At 35.4% G+C, this 19,552-nt stretch overlaps 1 protein-coding gene across 1 annotated transcript in view; it reads left to right on the forward strand.

Moving 5' to 3' along the window:
- Nucleotides 1-5,797: 5,797 nt before the first annotated feature.
- Nucleotides 5,798-19,552, forward strand: part of Ids (iduronate 2-sulfatase) — a 54,503-nt gene continuing 40,748 nt past the window's right edge. Inside the window, exons 1-3 of the mRNA XM_090384105.1 lie at nucleotides 5,798-6,073; nucleotides 11,837-11,982; nucleotides 14,024-14,201. Coding sequence (XP_090240231.1) covers nucleotides 5,950-6,073; nucleotides 11,837-11,982; nucleotides 14,024-14,201 — 448 coding nt within the window. The 5' untranslated portion in view covers nucleotides 5,798-5,949. The remainder of the gene's footprint in view (nucleotides 6,074-11,836; nucleotides 11,983-14,023; nucleotides 14,202-19,552) is intronic.

The following is a 19,552-nucleotide window of genomic DNA, read 5'->3' on the forward strand; positions in this document are numbered from 1 at the left end:
GTAAAACAAACTCTTGGAATAAATAATCTGGTAACCCCCCCCCCCTCCCTGTTACACTTACATCCCATCTGTCATGCCATATTTCCAGGAGTTTACCAACAATCTCCTTTTTTCCCTCTTTAATTCCTACTGTCACATCATTAGTTATTCCAAGACATGATATCTATATTCTTTTCCTTAAATAGTTAAAAAAAGGCTGTGTGTAACAACTGACAATCTAACGGTAATACTCCTGCAATAACTTGCAGCACATTTGTTGACACTGTCCTGCAAGCTCTTACCATTAACAGCAACATTGATCTTTGAATTGGCATCAACTTACTTCTAAATTTGACAATGGATATTCTCCCATACAATATCGAATCCGTATAAGTTACAATTGGAATAAAAATAACTTTATAATAAAGCCTTAGAACTCCTTTATTTAATCCCCACTCAGTTCTTGTCAATCTTACAATAGATGCAGTATAATTCTTAACTTTACTTCTTAAATAATCCAAGTGTGGGAAAAAAGATAATTTATCATCTAACAGAATTCCTGAACATCTATTTTGAGATACCAATGGTACCTGCTTCCCATTAATAAGCGCATCCTTGGGGGTCGTCTATAATCAAGTTTCCCTTTGAGCAACATCATTACAATCTTGCTCGAAGAAACCACCAATTTATTATTTGTAGACCAATAGACCGGCCTCCGTAGCCGAGTGGGCAGGAGCGGGAGTGCAGTAGCACACGCTCTTTGAATTAGACCGCCGTTCAAGCCCCTGGCTGCTGAATACGGTCGATCTGCCAACCCGCACTGGACCAGCGTGGCAGATTATGGTACATTTCCCTCAGCATGAATTGTTGAGGAGGCTACCATCCTGCAGTGGGTTGGTAATGGCTGCACTTTACTCTTTTTTTTTTTTTTTTTTACACCAGAGTATCAATTATACCCTTAATTTTTAGTTCCAACTCATTTCTGGAATTACCCTGCACTGCCAAGACCACATCGTCCGCAAAAGCTACTTTGTGGCAATCCTTGTGATTCATTGACAACCAAGAAATAATTACCAAATTCCAAAATATTGGGTCTAATACCGATCCTAGGGGACAGCCCCTACTCAAACTATCTTCATATCTTAAATGTTGTGATCTGACAACTATCTGCCTTCTGCTTAGAAAATTTTGAATTGTTTTATATAACCTATCAGGACACTCCAGTCTCCTTAAAGCCTCGAGGACGCTCTCGTACCAAACAGTATCGAAAGCGCTCTCAAAGTCAATAAACACATCTACACATATTTTTTATCTGCCCGTCTGTTATAATCCAGCAGTCGGTTGAAAACTTTTTCTTAAAACCGTTTTGGTAAGGAAACAATAAATTGTTGTTTTCAAATAAAGATAGCAGTCTAATTAGTAACAGGTGCTCAAATGCCTTCCCCAAATTCGCTAATAACGAGATTGGGGGAAAGGCTTTTGGGTCATTCTTATTTTTCCCAAGGCTTTAGCAACAACTTCAGTAAAGCTATCTTCCAAAGATCTGGAAACACACCTTCCAAAACACATTTGTTAAACATATTTAAAAATACGACAGGAAAATTATCTACAGCTTTCACAATACAATTGTTTTCAATCAAGTCCATTCCTGGACTCTTATTAAAATATTATTTCGAGCAGACTTGCACAAGTTCACCAGTATTAAACAACATCATTTCCCCTCCCCACTACCCAACACACTCTTCATTTGGCCTTCTGACCTCTTTTTGCCATTCATTATCATCCTCTGGACAATCTCTCCTAAAGAGCTTCTGTACAATTTCTGGACGAAAATTGCCTTTACCATTGTTAGCCAATCAGAGGATTCCGCTCCATTCACCACCACAGTATACACCAAGTTACTTATATTGAACTTATTCCTAGTAAGCTTGAAAATGAATCCCCAAGAATCGCTATTCTCCACATCATGCAACAGATCTTGTCACGCTTTAACCTTACATTTTAAAATCTGCTGATGGTAATACTTCCTTTTCAGCTTATAAAGATCCCTGTTCCTCTCTTCTTCTCCTCCCCACTATATGTCAATGCAAACTATTATATTTAGGCCGCCCGAGTAATTAAATTCATCTGCTGTGCTGTGTCTTATGTCTGTTAATTACGTGTTCTATAGTCGATTTGTCTGTTTGCTGGACGAAAAACCCCAGTTTTTTTTTGGGGGGGGGAAACGTTGCTATCCACGCCTGAGACCGACTAACTCAGCCACAGAGTGAAAACTATATATGTCAATGCATGTATAGTATAGTATCTTATGTAGGACGGCACCTGAACGTCAATTCATCTCCGCCTTTGTACACTGTGATGGTTACAGAAAGCACCGTAAAAGGCCAGAAATGTGTGTAATATTATGTTCGTGCAGTGTATGTTGTTGTTGTTTCTGGCCGTTTTGTCACCAGGCAGGCGATCACCTGGAAAGCCTGCCCAGTGTCCGTCTACAACACGGAGAGGTAGGCCACAACTACGCATGTATCGCGACCGCCCTCAGAGCAAAACAAAAAAATAATAAAAATAAATAAATAAATAAATAAAAAAAAAAAAAATATATATATATACACTGTATATATATATATGTGTGTAAGAAAATAATAAAAACTAGATAATAAAATTTTAGAAAAATAAAAATAAATAAATAAAATATAAAATTGAAAAAAATCAAAAGAGAAAATAACAAAGAGGGGAAAGATATATATATATCTGATCCCGCACTGGCCAAAAGCCAGTGCCAGCAGGGGTCTCCACTAGGAAGGCTAGGAGGTATTCCATAGTTGAGTGAAAAGGCGTCTCCGACGATCAAAAGCATGACGAGCAAATTTTTGCAGAGACTGGAAATTTTCTCTGGTGCTCAGGAAGCCCGGTTCATTTCCGGGGACAGTAATACTGGTGGAGAAAAGAAGGTTCTGCCAAAGATCTAGGCATTGATGGCAGTGGTATAAAATATGTTCTCAGTCTTCAGGGTCACCAAGAACAGAGAGGTGATTCAGCAAGGTTGAAAGTTGCAAGTTTGGCATTAAGGGAGCATGACCAGAGCATAAGTAGAGAGTGTACAGACCAGGATGAAACCATTTCTGAGTGGATTCTAATGTGGCAAAGGTGACGTTAGGGATGAACTTTAAAGTATATGTCAATGCAATGAATTTAAAGCGGGCCGTGTTGACATTGAAGATCGACATCGGGCGGGCAGGCCCGATGTCTTGGCCACAGTGTTCTAGGATCGCCAGGGCGTTCTGTTAGTGGATTTCTTGCCGAAGGGAGGAACAATCAATGCAAAGCTTTACTGTGCAATTTTGGAAAAACTGAAAGACAACATTCGACGCAAACGACCAGGACTCCTGACAAGCGACGTGATTTTATTGCACGACAACGCAGCTCCACACACTGTCCACACCACTCGTGAGTAGTTACGCCGTAATCGTTGGGAAATTCTGTCACATCCTCACTACAGCCCAGACTTAGCGCCTTCAGACTTCCATTTGTTCGACTCACTGAAAAAACACCTTTCAGGAAAGCATTTCACCACGGATGAGGACGTTCATCAGGCGATGCGATGTTGGCTACTGCGTGTGGGCACAGATTTTTTTAGTACTGGTATTGATAAACTGATCTATCGTTGGGACAAGTGCATCAATAAAACTGGAGACTTTGTGGAGAAGTAGTGCATGTTCACTTATTTCTTGGTGTGCAATTTCAACTTCGTATTATTAAACATCATCGAGAGAAAAAATGTGTTACCTTACTTTTCGGAAACCCCTCGTATGTAGATGACTCTGTATTGCAATTTTAATCATTGCCTTTATGAATCTTTCCTACCATTAAAGTCGGGATGATTGGCATTTAGTTATCCGCTTCGCTCTTGGAACTACCTTTATAGTTGGCGATTGACAGATATAAAGAAAAGCGGAAATTTTAAAGAAAAAGTAATAATATTTTAATTTTCATAATTAAAATATTATTATACGTTTTAGGATAGTATATATTCCCCGTGCCCTTGTTTAAAAGCAGGAAAAAGAACGAAAATATGAATAAACTCTTAATTTAGAAATTATTATTTTCGAAATTTATTGTTTAAGCTCCTTAGATTTAGTGATCATGCTGGAGTATAAATATAAACTATTTAATTAATAATGATAGAAAACATAGATGTAATTCCTCCATTTATAAACTAATAAATAGAAACTAATATGAAAATAACCCCAGGAACTCACACCTGGTGAGAATGGACTTGGCACATCCAGGGCCCTCAGTTGGATATCACCATTCTTTCCTTTCTTGGTGATTCCCTTCTACTTCTCTCTCTCTCAGGGTAACTCCCAGGGGCTCTCATCTGGTGAGTATGGGCTTGGCACATCCAGGATCCTGAGCTGGATATCATCATTCTTCTCTTTCTTGGTGATTCCCTTTTACTTCTGACTTTTGTTTTCTCTCTCTTTCTCTCGGGGCGATTCAGAATTTTTTTTTTTTTTTTTTTGGTTGGTCCAGCATAAGCCTCAGGCTTCCTTGCACTATATGGCTAATAATAATAATATATTGTTGTATGAAAATTTAAACATAGTATAGATTTTTTTTTTTTTTCATTTATTGCCACACGATAATTAAGGCATAATGATACCTTGGAACGCTGCTTTAGTCTCTCCCACTTCAGAAAATGCTGGTATCTTGATGGCAAGTGCGCGTAAACGAAGTTCCTGAAATCATCCTCATAATGACATATGTGTAATTGCTATATCATTCAAGAATTTCTTTCTTAAACTTTATATTCTGCTGAGATTATACTGAATAACGCGAGGTATATATGAATCAAAATGTCAGATTTCTGTTTGTCCAGTTTTAATCGATCGGTAAATCTTTTAAAACAGCGAAATATAAAATTTCATGAAAATTCATCGGAGACGAAGTGCTACATGTGGACGGACAGACGCTCAAACCTAAGCTAAAAGACATTTTACGCATTTGCGAAAGCTCCAAAAAACATAGAACAGGAATGATACCACTTCTCCAATCCCATATCAACGTTGTAGAATTTTTTAACTCGAATTTTTTTTTTTTTATTTCGTGGTCAGGGCTTTTTACTCCTCAGAGCAGTGGTTTTCGACCTTTTTTTAATAACGGCACCCTTAAGTAATTTATTTTATTTGTGGCACCCCTACTCAATTTTCTGCCTATTAGATCCGAATTTTTCTCTTTATATATACATCTAATATTTTAAAAAAAGTTATATGATAGTTATTATAATAATATAATTATAAACAAAATTACAATTAATAATACGAATTAAATGTACTTATATAATAATTTTATTCTTTATATAGAGGTACTAAATAAACATCAATTATAAATCACCACAAAATTAAAAAGATACTGTACACCTTTTTATAATGAAATAAACATATATATTTTAAAAAATAATAATAAGTTTAAGTAACTTAACCCAAATTACGTGTTACCCCTGGAACGTTGTTGCGGCACTCTAAGGTGCCGTGGCACCCAGATTGAAAACCACTGCCTTAAAGACTACGACTAGGTTACGAATGTACTAAGGGTCAAGGCTAATTAAGTGACCTTACACCTTATAATACTTATTTACCGGGTCAGTAGGCGCTGCAACTTTTACACTTGTTTTATATTGCTGCTCACTTTTGCATATGCAATTTAGGAAAAATCAGTTGATGTGAATGTGGCTGCGATCATAATGCAAATGAGTTTTTTGTGAAAGCGAAATCTGTTTACTTTTTTATCTGCATTTCGTGTTATATCAAGCGTAATGTTTACGTTTACACGTGTTTGTCCATATCGTTGACAGATAACTTTTTTGCTGGAGGCGTGCTTGAGAGGCGTGCTTAGGAATGGGCTTATGCGAGGGTGAACTTTTTAATTTTTATATTTTCATAAACTCGCGAACAAATTTTTCCACCTAAAATGATTCTAACAGCGAAGGCACTTTATCGGCGAAATATGGTAATATGTATTTTGGTGGTTGCAGTAGTCATATCGACCTTGGCAGCTTCTATAGTTTTCTTGTCATTCATCGAAAATATATTTCGTGAGTTTGCATGTTTAATTTTGTACAATAATTTACTTCCTTTTTATAATTGATATGACAATTTTTTTATTGTTAGTTATTATGGGTATTGGCAAAATCCAAAGAAACGATGCTAGTGCAACATTTGCTTTAAGAGAGTCTGCGGAAATTAGTGGTCAGAACTATGTAGTAGTAGTGGCAAATGATGCAAGGAAGCATTGTTTCTTTGGATTTTGCCAATACCCATAATTTTGGCAATGTCCAAGTGGTCAAAGCAGCGCACATTAGAACGTTAGTGTCAGTGAAAAAAACAATACCCACCTCGTCTATCCATCCCATCTAATAATATGTAAAATTCTTCCTTGAATTTATCCAAATCGATTATTTAAATCTCTTTAATTAAACAACCAATTCTCCCCACCATACCTGGCAGTAGGGTGGTTTTTTACTTTAATTTCCAGCAATTTGCATAACCTTGTTAACCTGTAAGACTATGTGGGAAGTTTGTGCAGATGAAAAACTGGATTCTAGCCCCCCCAGCCTCATTCCCCCCCAAGTGATCTTTAAAAACGATACCAAACTAGGCATTGGGATAACAGACTCCTTGAGGCTCACCCTCCCATAGTGACTGACCTGGCAGTGTGGTGGTTTCACCACTAAGTTTGTGCAAGTCCAAATTTCTTTTGGAGTGAATGGATGGGTGAAATGGGATGTTTTTTTGTTTTTTTTGGCTGTGAATTTTGCGAATAATCTGTTTTGCGATGCATTGTGGGTTGCAAAAATGTTTGAAATGCATTTGTTAGATGGGATATATATCTCTGTGAATGAAATCTAATAAAAAGACTCCACCTGATATACCTAATTGCCATAAATATCTTCCCAAAGGGTAAAATGCATAGTTTCAGTGAAAAAAAAACATACATATTATTGCAATTACATGTACTAACTGAAATGACAAGTTAATGTAATAGTATTATGTACTGTAAATCAGCAAAATTAGTCCTCAATATTTTGTTGTTTCTCCTTGAGCTGCAATTACAGCCCTGCAATGATCTGGCATAGAGTTAACCAACTTCTGGATATACGGTTGTCCAATTTTGTGGTACCACACCCTTACAATGCTCTCCTGCAGCCGACTCTTACTTGTTGGCTTCTTTTGAGCAATTTTAGATGCCATTATATACCAGTAATTTTCAATAGGGTTCAAATCTTGACTGTTGCCGGGCCAGTCCAACACATGTAATGCCAGCATTTCTGAAGTATGACTGCACCTTAAGGGAGAAAAACGAGGGAAAACATTGGTGTAAGTATGTTTTAAGCCTTGTGAGACAAGAAGATAAACTCATCATTAAATCTAAATAGCATAAAACTTACCAATTTTACTGTGTGGCAAGATGCTGACTCCTGTTAAAAAATAGTTTTGGACATCTGTGTGGTGACCCCTAATAACAGGTTTCAGGCACTCCTCCAAGATAGCAGCGTAGGTTTCTGCATTCACCATTTCATTAATAAACCTAATTTGCCCCATCCCTTTGTGTGTTATGCATTCCCAGACCATCTGACCGGGAACTTTACAGTCAGTGTTATGCAGTCAGGATGGTATGCCTCCGATTTTCGTCTTCTGACATATCACTTCCCATCCGAGCCATGCAGGTTGAATTTCGATTCGTCAGAAAAGATGACAGTGTCCCATTGCTCTATTGTCCACGAAACATGCATTTGAGCCCAAACAAGTTGCTTTTTCCTCATTTGTTGGGTCAACAAAGGCTTCTTCTTGGACTGATAGGCATGCAGACCACATTCCGAAAGCCATCTTTGGATAGTTTGTGCACTTGTTTCAACACCTGAGGGCCATCTCAAAGTCCAGTTTTAGATCAGGAGCACTAGCATGGCATTTGCGAAGGCATAGCTGTTTCAAATATCGATCTTGGGAAAGTGTAGTCACTCTCTTATGGCCTGATCCAGGTCTTCTCTTCACATCACTAGTTTCATGCTTTAATTTCAGCACCTGGGATACTGTTGACTGGTGGCAGCCTATTTTATCAGTGATAGCACACGTAGAAAGCGGCGCCTCCGTAGCCAGGTGGGAAGGAGCAGCAGTGCTTAGCACACGCTTCTTGATTAGACCAGGGTTCGAGCCCTGCACCACCAAATACGGCGGATGCGGAAAGGTCAGGGAATGACCACCGCATATCCCGGAGCAATATGGCCTTAGTTGCTAATGCTCCTAAAAACCAAATAAACAAACAAACAACACATAGAAAGCCCTTCCTGGGACAGAGCAACAGCTGCACTTTTTTTTTCTTGGTGTCAGCTGGACATATGGAGCCTTACACTTCCTCAGACAGGATACTAATGAGCGTGTATACCCTTCCAACACCGTATTTGTTGAGACAGCTGATGCAATACCTTGCAATTACTGTTTGATGCAATAGAAGCATTATCTGATGTAATACCTTTGCTTTGCAACAAACAAAATGACTGTAATCAAACAATATCTTATATGTTTCACTACGAATGTTACTTTAAGGTGATGCAGTTTTTTTATACACCACTGTATATAAGCTTGCTTTCTTGCATCATATGCTAATGCTAAGTAACTAATTATTTTTTGTTTGAAAGCAAAATTTCCTGTATCTGGTCTGCACCTGCCCATTTTCAGTTGAAACCTGCATACCTGTGTTTATGCTAAAAAGAGAGAGAAGATAATTCCATTCAGGACCAGCTTGCTGGTGTTGCCAGTAGTGTGACAGTACTGGGCCCATGTTCTCTAAAAAATTTAGTTTTTATTTTTTAATTCTAATTTTTTTTAGAATTATTATAATAAAACTTATTATTATAAGTTTTATTATTAAATTTTTTTTAATTGTAAGAATCCCATACACACAGTGCTCATGATATTCAAAGCTGGCTCTGGCCCCCATTTTTAACTCATTTGTTTTTTTTTTTTTTTACTTATTGGTTTATCTACATGATTTGACATTACCATTTCACAACTAGTATGAAATAGTATAATAAGATCTTTGTGCCATTTGATATGGAAAATCAAGATTAGTTAGGAAAGTCTGTTAATTATAGAACAAAATTGTTCCTCTTCTTTGTATCTTTTGTCACAAGAAGTTTAGAAACCACTTAATTCCAAAAATGGTAATTCTGAACCTCTATACAACACTTGTCAGGGTTTGAATCTTATCTTAATAGGATGAACTACTAGGATGAATTACTTTTATTATTTTTAACTAGGGGTTGATTTATAAATTTGGCTGCCTCAGACAAAATATTCATATATAGGCTTCTGTTGGAGGGGGAAGGGATCTGGAAGAAAAATTTCAAAAATTTTCCAAGTAGGAGCATCATTTGCTATTACTTCGACAGAATTAAGTATTTTCAAATATTTTCAAATAATGACTTGCATCAACTTAATTAATCAAAAAAGAAAACTTATTTGAAATACAGTATATTAAAAAAGATGCTTACATGTGGCTAATTTAGAACAATAATTTAATTAGTGAAACAGAACCTAGGCTGGACTCTACCTAATTATGAACTTTAGACAGCTATCTTAATTTGTTAAAATGTAAGGTTTACTCTGTTTTAATTATCCTGTTCACTTTTGTGTAACTAGAGAATTTGGCTGCAGACTTTTGATATTGTTATTGAAAATCAGGAGCAGTAAGGAATCCACACTTGATCCTGGGCCTCTCAGTAGCCAAATGGGCAGGAGCAGCAGTGTGTAGCACACGCTTCTTGATTAGACCGGGGTTCGAGCCCGTGACCAACAAATACGGAGGATGCGGAAAGGTCAGGGAATGACCACCGCATATCCCTGGAGCAATATGGTTTTAGTTGCTAATGCTCCTAAAAAAAACCGAAATAACAACAACAACAACTTAATCCTGTAATGACCTCCCCTCCCCATGACATTGAATTACACAAACCAATTGCCATTTATAGCCATTCTGTCTTCTATGATTCACCCAAATTTTTATAATATTCCTTTAATGCAACAGTGTTCAAGCTATATAAATAGCATATATATGGGAGGATCAGACAAGTAGCAATTGCACACACTAGAAAAAATATTAATGTGGCATAAAACCATTATTCCATGTTGAAAGTCTGTAACTTCTGATTCACAACTTATGCTGGTTTCTAATATACTGTTGCTGCTGCATAAGCAGATCCACAATATTTTTTTATTGGTATATGTCAGAAACCCCTCTACAGTATTTGTAGAGGGGTTTCTGAATATCTTAATTGTAAATGGCATTTTTAATTGTAAATAGTGCATTTTAATGTGCACACTTTGGCTCACTGCATATGAAAAGTAAACAAGAGCTTATGAGTTCTGTCTAATTTTATTAAAAGAAGCTGCAAAAGAGGTACTTAATATTTATTAATGATACTGATGAAGGCCTGTTAAGCTTATTGTCTAAGTTTTCAGTTGATATAAAGGTTGGCAGGGTGGTTAATGACAAGAATCGTGGCATACTACGATTCTTGTCATTAACCAAGAATCGTGGCATACTACTGTAACAATGTCTAGAAAAATTAGGCAGATGGACTGGGAAGTTGCAATTAAGATTTAACATTGATAAATGCATTGCACTGCAAATGGACAGCTGTAATCCCAGAATAACATCAATTAGGTAGTACCAGATTCAAGGTAGTGGAGAACAAAAGAAAAGGAATCCAGAGGTAATCCTACTGATCTATCTGGACTATCTATCTGTCAAATGGTTGGCATTTGTAATGTTTCTCGAGAATTTGATATTATTAGTTAGCACACCTGTTGAAATCAGTAGTTGCTTTAACATGCTGTTTTGTAATTACTGTGCAGCCGATGTGTTGGTTAATCATAAACAAAAAAAAAAAAAAAAAAAATGGTAAAAGTTAAAATATATCTATACTAATATTGATTAATTCTAATAGATATTTTATTATTCCATGAAGTTTTCTGAACAGTGCTGAGAGGCTGCTAGGACAGCTCATGGGCTTTTGTCATTGATATAATCTGTAAGTTTATCAGCAGTGACAAGGAAGTGATTATCCTCTTGTACAAGGCATCAGTTAAGATACATCTTGTGTACTGCTTACTGGTCTGAAAGCCACATTTTAAGAAGGATGTGGATCTCTTGGAATGGTTGGAGAGAGAGGGGAACCAGATTAGTCCGATGACACAAAAGGATACTTACCATAAAAGACTTCAAATTTTCAGTCTTGCAAATTTCAGCATTTGGAAATTGGGCACCTGTGAGGAAACCTGGCTGAAGTGTTTAAGGCTTTAAATGGATTGAGTAAACTAAATATCAATGGCATCCATACTCTTTCTTGGACAACACATATAAAGGAACATAAATTTGATGGTTGCAGGATAGATGTATAAAAATTGCTTTTAGTTAGAGAGTAATTGGTTTAACAAACTACCATATGTCATAGAAGTGGGTATTTTGGATAAATTTGAGGAAGAATTAGACAGATGAGTTGGGTGTGTGTGTTTTTTTTTTTTGTTTTTACTGATTCTGTATAAGCTTTCTTCCTTGCATCCTTGGCCACTACTAATACTAATTTCATTGAGAAGGTGGTAAAAAAGAATCGTAAATATATGTCCATGTACTTTATTTTCTATACTGTAATTTGCAAATTTTTATTTTATGAGTTGTATAAGGTAATCATCATGTATAGTTTAATTATCTAAAAATAGTGCTTTTTTGTTTAAATTTTTTTTGGATAATTAAGCTTTATGATAGTTAATATTGAACATTTTTTCTTGTTTATTTTTAGAAGAGAAAAAGCCTCTTAATGTTTTGCTCATCATTGTTGACGATCTGAGACCAGCATTGGGAAGTTATGGCTATAAAGGTATTTTGACACCAAATATTGATCAAATTGCTGCAAGAGGAATTAAATTTAATAAAGCATATGCTCAGGTAAGTCAAGGCTATCGTTTAGAACTATATAAATATATTATATAGAGCTGAACCATAGAAGTCATTTGATGAATATATGTTTTCCATATCTAAAGAATATAGCATTAATAAAGTTTTTTTGTATCATAGTTTTGTATAATTTTCATATGGAGCAAGACGAGTAGTGGAATAAAGATGAGAGAAAGAATCTGTGCAGTTCTTATAGTCTAGCAGAAATTTTTTCTTGTTTGCATCGTCTTCCTTTCCTCTTTTTTCCCCAGTGGTCACCTTAGTTCTTATATATAGTTTAGCTTTGTTTAAATAAAGTAAACTCATGCTCACAAGCATTTATGGAAGCCAATAAATATGAACTGATTTGAATAGTACAATTTAGATATCAATGAATTGCAACTTTTTATTATTATTAGCAGCTATATGGTGCAACGAAGCCTGAGGCTTATGCTGCACCAGCCAAAAAAAAAAAAAAAAAAAAAAATTCCCGAGTTACCCTGAGAAAGAGAGAGAAGTAGAAAGGAATCACCAAGAAAGAGAAGAATGATGATAACCAGCTCAGGACCCTGGGTGTGCCAAGCCCATACTCATCAGATGTGAGCCCCTGGGGTTGTATGTTTAATATCATAATGTATTATATTATATACAAATACGTTCCTGATTTATGAACTTTTGATGTTATAAGCCACAAATTCAATTTACAAATCAAAGCTTGATCTTCTGAATTTTTGCTCAACTTCAGCAACTCCACAAGATGTCACTTTTTTAAATTAAAAGGATTGGGAATCAAATTCTTTCACCATTGGTATTGGTATTATTATTTCTGGTGCAAGGGATACCAGGACCATATTGTGCCCTTCAGCATTTATGAATGTATAAGACTAGGCATTTGCTGTATGTTAAATAAAAACCTGCACATTTACTTTCATAATGAATTGCAGGTTATTTTTTCATAATAGCTTTTATGTATTTGGCTCATACTATATATTTTTGTCAAGTACTATAATAGTACTGTATAATATAATTTTTTTTGTGTAAAATTAGCGTTGTTAGTATGGTATTTATTTTCTCAGTTTTTTCTTTACTCTCTCCCATGATCCAAAATTTAACTCTCTCCCCCTCCGTGATCCAACAAAAACATTTTTTTTCACTCCTAAGTTTAAACAGCACCTTTTTAAAAAGGATGTTTTCAAATTTATAAAATACAGAATAGCTTTGTATATGAGCCATGTCTGGTATCTACATACAGAGAAAAATTTATATTACTGGGAAAATTCCAGCTTGTTCTCAGTTCTTTATAGAGTGAGTGCAACGAATGGATTATTGCATATCTACTAATTTTTTGTTGTGAAGTGTTTTATAGAACAGATCCAGGTGACAGTCTTGTATTTCTTAACCTTTTATTACCTACATTTGTTGTTTCACAGTAGTCAGAAATTAATATTAAAGTTCTTTTGTTTTAATTGGAGGTGAAGTTGATAGCATTAGTAATCATGTAAAATCAATTTTATCAGTTCTTTCCTTAAAAGTGCAAGTATGGATGAAATAATAAGAAATGAGTGACACACAAAGCTGGCTTTAAATTGAATAAAATTACTTCTTCAAAGTTTTTGCCAATAAAAGAATTTTTAAAACAATTTCACACAGTTGTTTAATCATTTAATGGTAAGATAAGTGATAAACACTACCTTTAATTTCATAAAATACATTAATATCAATATTCCAGTCATTCATTATCAAAAAAGGTTTTGGATCAAACAGTTTTGCATACTTCACCTATTTTGTATTATGCTAATATATACAAAATGGGCAGCATCAGCTGTGTGCTCTCAAAGTACATTTTCTAATATCAACTTATACATGGATCACTACATTGTCTGACTTTCTGGGGCCTAAAACTAGGGGCCAGAGTTGAATTGTTACTTGAGTATCTATAATAAATATGTATGTATTTGGTGTTTGATTCTACAGAATATCAGAAATCTTTTGAATAATACAGTGTATTAAATTTCATTGAATTTTAACAAATGCATATATTATTTATTTGTAGCAAGCTCTCTGTGGTCCAAGCCGCCTCTCATTTTTAACTAGTCGAAGGCCTGATACAACGCATTTATATACAAATGGAAAGTACAAAAGAGCCGAAGGATACAATTTTACTACTCTTCCTCAGTTGTTTAAACAACATGGATATTATACAATGAGTGTAGGAAAAGTTTTTCATCCTGGTAAGGCCTTATTTCATTCCATTTTAGCATTCTAAAGAACATTTCTGTTATTTTATTTTGATATTTCTATTATAATTTGCATAATATTTGTATTATATTTTGAATGATATATTTTTTCCATAAAAATAATATTAAATAAGATGATATACAACAAAAGGAATGTTTAAATATTTTTCTTTTAACAAATTTTTAAACATTTTTTTCGTGTAAGCAGTGTAAATATTTAGTCTCATGTCCCTTCATGTCACTACTGAATTAGTTATTCTTTTGATGCTCTCATTGTTCAGGAGCATTTGTAATACTTCTTGAGCAGTTGACTGATCGACTAATATTTATTGCTATTATTCGTCACCACACTTGTTGAAATTAGTGGTTGCTTTAATGTGCTATATTTCAATTACTGTACAGTAGGTGCAGTTGGTTGATCCTAGACAATAAAAAAAAATTAAAGGTAAAAAAACATCTGTACTAATATTGATTAATCTAATGATATTTTAGTATTCTTTAGTATTATTTTGATCATCTGCATCATTGATTATGTTAGAATTGGAGGATTATGGCTGTAAAATATCAGTGTAAATATCTGTAAATATTATAAAATACTGTAAAATACCCAGATCAATCTGTTCTCCATGACAGTGTAATTATAGACAGAAGGGATTTCTCAAGTCCTCTTCAGTCAAGGCTGTAGTTAACCAATCCCCTTCTGGGGGATAGGATTTCCTCCTGTGAGTTATTCTGGATTTTTCACCTTGAACATTGGAAATCAACTGGTGAACACACACACTTATACAGACATAATGCAAAACAGTGCAATGTGGTCCAATTTGCTGATGCATCTAAAACTCTTTTGCAACCACCATGTTAGTGTGCAAATGCAGTGCATGTTTACGTATGAAACTGATTTTTGCAGTGGCATTCTGTAGTATTTTCTTAGAATTTGGTTTTAATTTCAGCCTGTGTCACTACTTGGGTTGGAATCAAAGTAAATGAAAAATATATTTTGGCTAACACAGCTGTGGCTATTGAATGTATTTTTTTTTTGTTTTTGTATCCAATAAGTGCCAAAATAAAGTACAGCATTTAAAATTGCACAATTTTAAAACATTTTTCACCAAAGTGTAAGGGGGAGCAGCTTGTGAAGAATATCACATTATGAAATGGTCCAATAGTGATGCCAATATACAAACTTTGGTTTTTCTAAAAAATTCACCTATGTAGTTGTTATTGTTATTGTTGTTGTTGTTGTTATTTGGTTTTTAGGAGCATTAGCAACTAAGGCCATATTGCTCCGGCAATATGCGGTGGTCATTCCCTGACCTTTCCACATTCTCCGTATTTGGTGGTCACGGGCTCGAGCCCCGGTCTAATCAAGAAACGTGTGCTATGCACTGCTGCTCCTGCCCACCTGGCTACGGAGGCACCCCACCTATGTAGTAATGATGCAAATGCACTAACTAATGTCATAGGTTGAGGCTTTTTGCCCTAAAATATTATTAATCTAAGAAATACACCTTTTGGTATCTCTCATATTGTGTAAATAAAGACGGAAACACAGTATTATCACATCCTGGGAACTCACATGTATATATATCTAACGTCAAATGTGTGGGAGCTATATTTCTCATTTAATTTATTGCTTGGAGATGCACTGTTGTCATTGGCTGTATTCACAAGATAACATGTTGCACTTCAAGGCTGACTGACATTTTCAGGAGCTCAGATATTTCTGTGCCAACTGGGCTAGCCGGGTGGGTAAAGTGCCTGCTTGGGAACCCAGGTGCAATATGGCCACAGAAGCCGATGTGCTAACAACTAACAAAAAAAAAAAAAAAAAAAGAAAAAAAAAAGATACAGTAAACCCACGCTATTTGCGGTATCTGTATTCGTGGTCGCTGATTTAATATAAAATGAAACCTAAAAAAATGTGAATTTTAAAGTACTGTGAATATTTTCCACCATAAAAAAACATGGGCGTGGCTAAAATTACCTTTCTCAGTCAAAACAGCGCTCAGTGGGTGGGGGTCGCCTCCGTAGCCAGGTGGGAAGGAGCAGCAGTGCGTAGCACATGCTTCTTGATTAGACCGAGGTTCGAGCCCGTCACCACCAAATACGGAGGATGCGGAAAGGTCAGGGAAAGACCACCGCATATCCCGGAGTAATATGGCCTTAGTTGCTAATGCTCCTAAAAACCAAATAATAATAATAATAATAACAGTGGGTGGGGGGAGAGGGGTGACAAAATCGTGAGTGTGGATGTTTCTCGCTAATCCTTGTTCAGTATGTGTTATGCGCTTGTCGTGGAAGGTTTTGTCGATTGCTTTTAATTTATACGCTTATAAATTGAATAAATTTATCAATTTATAAATTGATATGCTTACAAAAGTGATAAATCTACCGTTTTGCAGTGTGTAAAACAGACTTTTTCGAGTGTGTTAACGGAAGAAAGTGACTTTATTGTGGACAAGTTCTTTCTAACCCGTACAAAAATATGGCTACGAATAACAAGAGAAATGTGAAAATATGAAAGAAGGTGATGACATTAGTGAATAAAATTGAGTTATTAGACAAAATTTCTAATGGTGAAAGTGTCTCCTCAATGGCAAAACATTATAAAATCAATGAGTCAACGGTACGATCAATCAAAAAATCGGAAGAAAAAATCTGCCGTAGTGTCAGTGAAAACGCACTAATTGCTTCAAAAATTTGCTCTGTAACTTGTGATGTTAAATTAGAAAAAATGGAAAAAGCTTTAAATCTGTAGATAGAAGACAGAACTCAAAATAAAATTCCGTTAAGTTCACTCATCATTCATGAAAAGGCAAAACTCCTTTATCAACACTTTAGCGAAACTGGTGATAGCACTGGTGGGATAAGTTTTTTTGCTAGCAAAGGCGCTGGTTTGAAATTTCTAATAAATATTACATTTAATATTAAATTGTTTCTTATTTTCATTTCGATGCCATATACTTGCATTTCACTATGTACTGTCTATGTACATAGTCATATTATGAAGATACATATAATACATACATAGACAAAATTTTAGGCTAGTTTTTCTTATATATTTCATACTTTGGAACGGAACCCATTTATTTCTATGGAAGCCATAACTCAGTATTCGCGACATTTCTCAGGAACGTAACCCCCGCAAATAGCGGGGGTTTACTGTATTTCTGTCTGAACAGAAATTTCATTAGACGTGATAGCACGACAAGAGAAAAATGGAGGAAATGCTAATAGAAAATTAAATTACAAGTAAGTAATGCTGTTTTGCCCAAGTAAGAATATCCGAAAACAAATAACAACATCAAGGACGGTGCTCCTGTGCCTATTCCGAAGCACCCTTCACTTTGACCAGCTACTCAGCATATTCACCATAAATGTCCAGTCACATAGATACTCAAAAATAGCCAAAGGAGGAAAATAGACCAACAGTATTACAGTTAACAAATTTAGGGGACGAACGAATCAATCATTTCAATTTGTACAACTCATAACAGTTTCTTACAACTTAAATTTTTAGTGTTGAGAAGTAGTTTTTTGTTGTTATTAAATTTAATAAAAAATTTTGTTTTGTATTTTGACAGAATAAATCCTTATTCAAAATTACGTTAAACATACAACAAATTTTTCCTTAGCGCTGATTGAATTTTGAAATTGTGTGTTTTGCCCTTGGATGTCATCCTTAATTAGATTGTATAGGAAATTAAATTCTTCTTTATTCATCTGTAATTACATCTTAAAATTATTTTCATCTTCTTCTAAGTCCTGCAGTAAATGATGGAATTCACCTTTTTCTGTTCTCTTCCAGTTTATGTCATGTATCCATTGCTTACTCTCTTTTCTTTTCTCAGCTATAAGCACATATATTTTCAAGCTAAGCACATGCATTTTCTAAATCTTCTTCAAAATCTGAAGTAGATGAATTGTAGCACTTCATTTTGCTTCAGCTTTCCCCAAAGAGAACAACACATATATAACGTTACAGTAATGTGTCTCCTACGACCAACTTCACAGTTTACACTAAGCAGTGACATGACTTGAAGTAATAATAGTGTGTTTCTGCCCTCAGTCACAACTGGGTTGTCACACGTTATACCTCTGGGTACGTACCTGCTTACTGATGAGAAGCCAAATGGCTTTTAAATAGTGCTGTCTGAGGAAGTACTCAACTGAAAATAAGTAATAATAGTCTTCTCTAATGGGAAAGATTTACTTATTTGAAGTATACAGAAGGCAACTCATGAAGGATTTCATATTATGAGATGTTCCAATAATGATACTAATATGCAAACTGTGGTTTGTCTAAAAAAATTCAACTATGTATTTATGATGCAAATGCACTAATAGTAAAATTTTTTTGTTGAATTTAGTGGCCATTTATGAATAACATGATTTTTAAACTTATGGAACTCCCTCAATAGTACTTTTTAACGACAGCTTTGATCTACCTCCTCTCTCTCTGTTCATTATTATTTCTCAGAATACTCCAGTTCAAATCATATTATTTGTTTATTTTTTTGTTATAATATTTTAACATATTTTTTGTTTATTTATTATTTAATATTCATCATCATTATCATTAGCATTAGTAGAGGCATTTGATGCAAGAAAGCAAGCATATGCAGCATCAGCCAAAAAAAAGAAGAAAAAAAAAAAGCACTTCCACTTCATCCCTCTGTTCGTTCGAAATACCTGTCCAGCTGAGCCTTAAACTTATTTAGGCTATCAACTTCCATGACAAGGGATGGAAGTCTATTCCACCAACCAACCACCCGCTGGCTAAATGCAAATTTCTGCACGTCTATCCTACATGTCTTTCCTCAATTTGAATTTTTTGCCCTCTTAGGTGATTATTCTGAGCAAGAGGAAGAATCCCATCAGCATTCAGCATGCTCAAACCATTCAAGGCTTTATACACCTCTATCAGATCACCTCGCTGGTGCCTAGTCTCCAGACACTGTAATTTGCAAAACATAAACCTTTCTTCATAAGAGCACCACTTTGCTCCATTCACTAATCTTGTTGCCCTTCTCTGTACTCGTTCCAGCAGCTCTGCATCCTTCTTGAAATGAGGCCTCCAGACCTGTATACAGTACTCTAGGTGTGGCCTGACCATTGCCTTATACAAGGGAATAATCACCTCCTTATCCCTGCTAGAAAAATTCCTATATATGATTGACAATACACCATGAGCTACTCTTGCAGTCTGTCTACACTGCTCAGAGAACTTCATATCTGCCTGCACAACCACCCCCACAGCCTTTTAATTCTCTACCACTGTCAGTATAGTACCACAGAGTTGATACATTGCTCTGGGGTTGCTGTTTCTCATATGTAGTACTTTA

The sequence above is a fragment of the Mastigoproctus giganteus genome, chromosome 10 (assembly GCF_048544385.1).
Source record: "Mastigoproctus giganteus isolate SK-2022 chromosome 10, ASM4854438v1, whole genome shotgun sequence".
NCBI lineage: Eukaryota > Metazoa > Arthropoda > Arachnida > Uropygi > Thelyphonidae > Mastigoproctus > Mastigoproctus giganteus.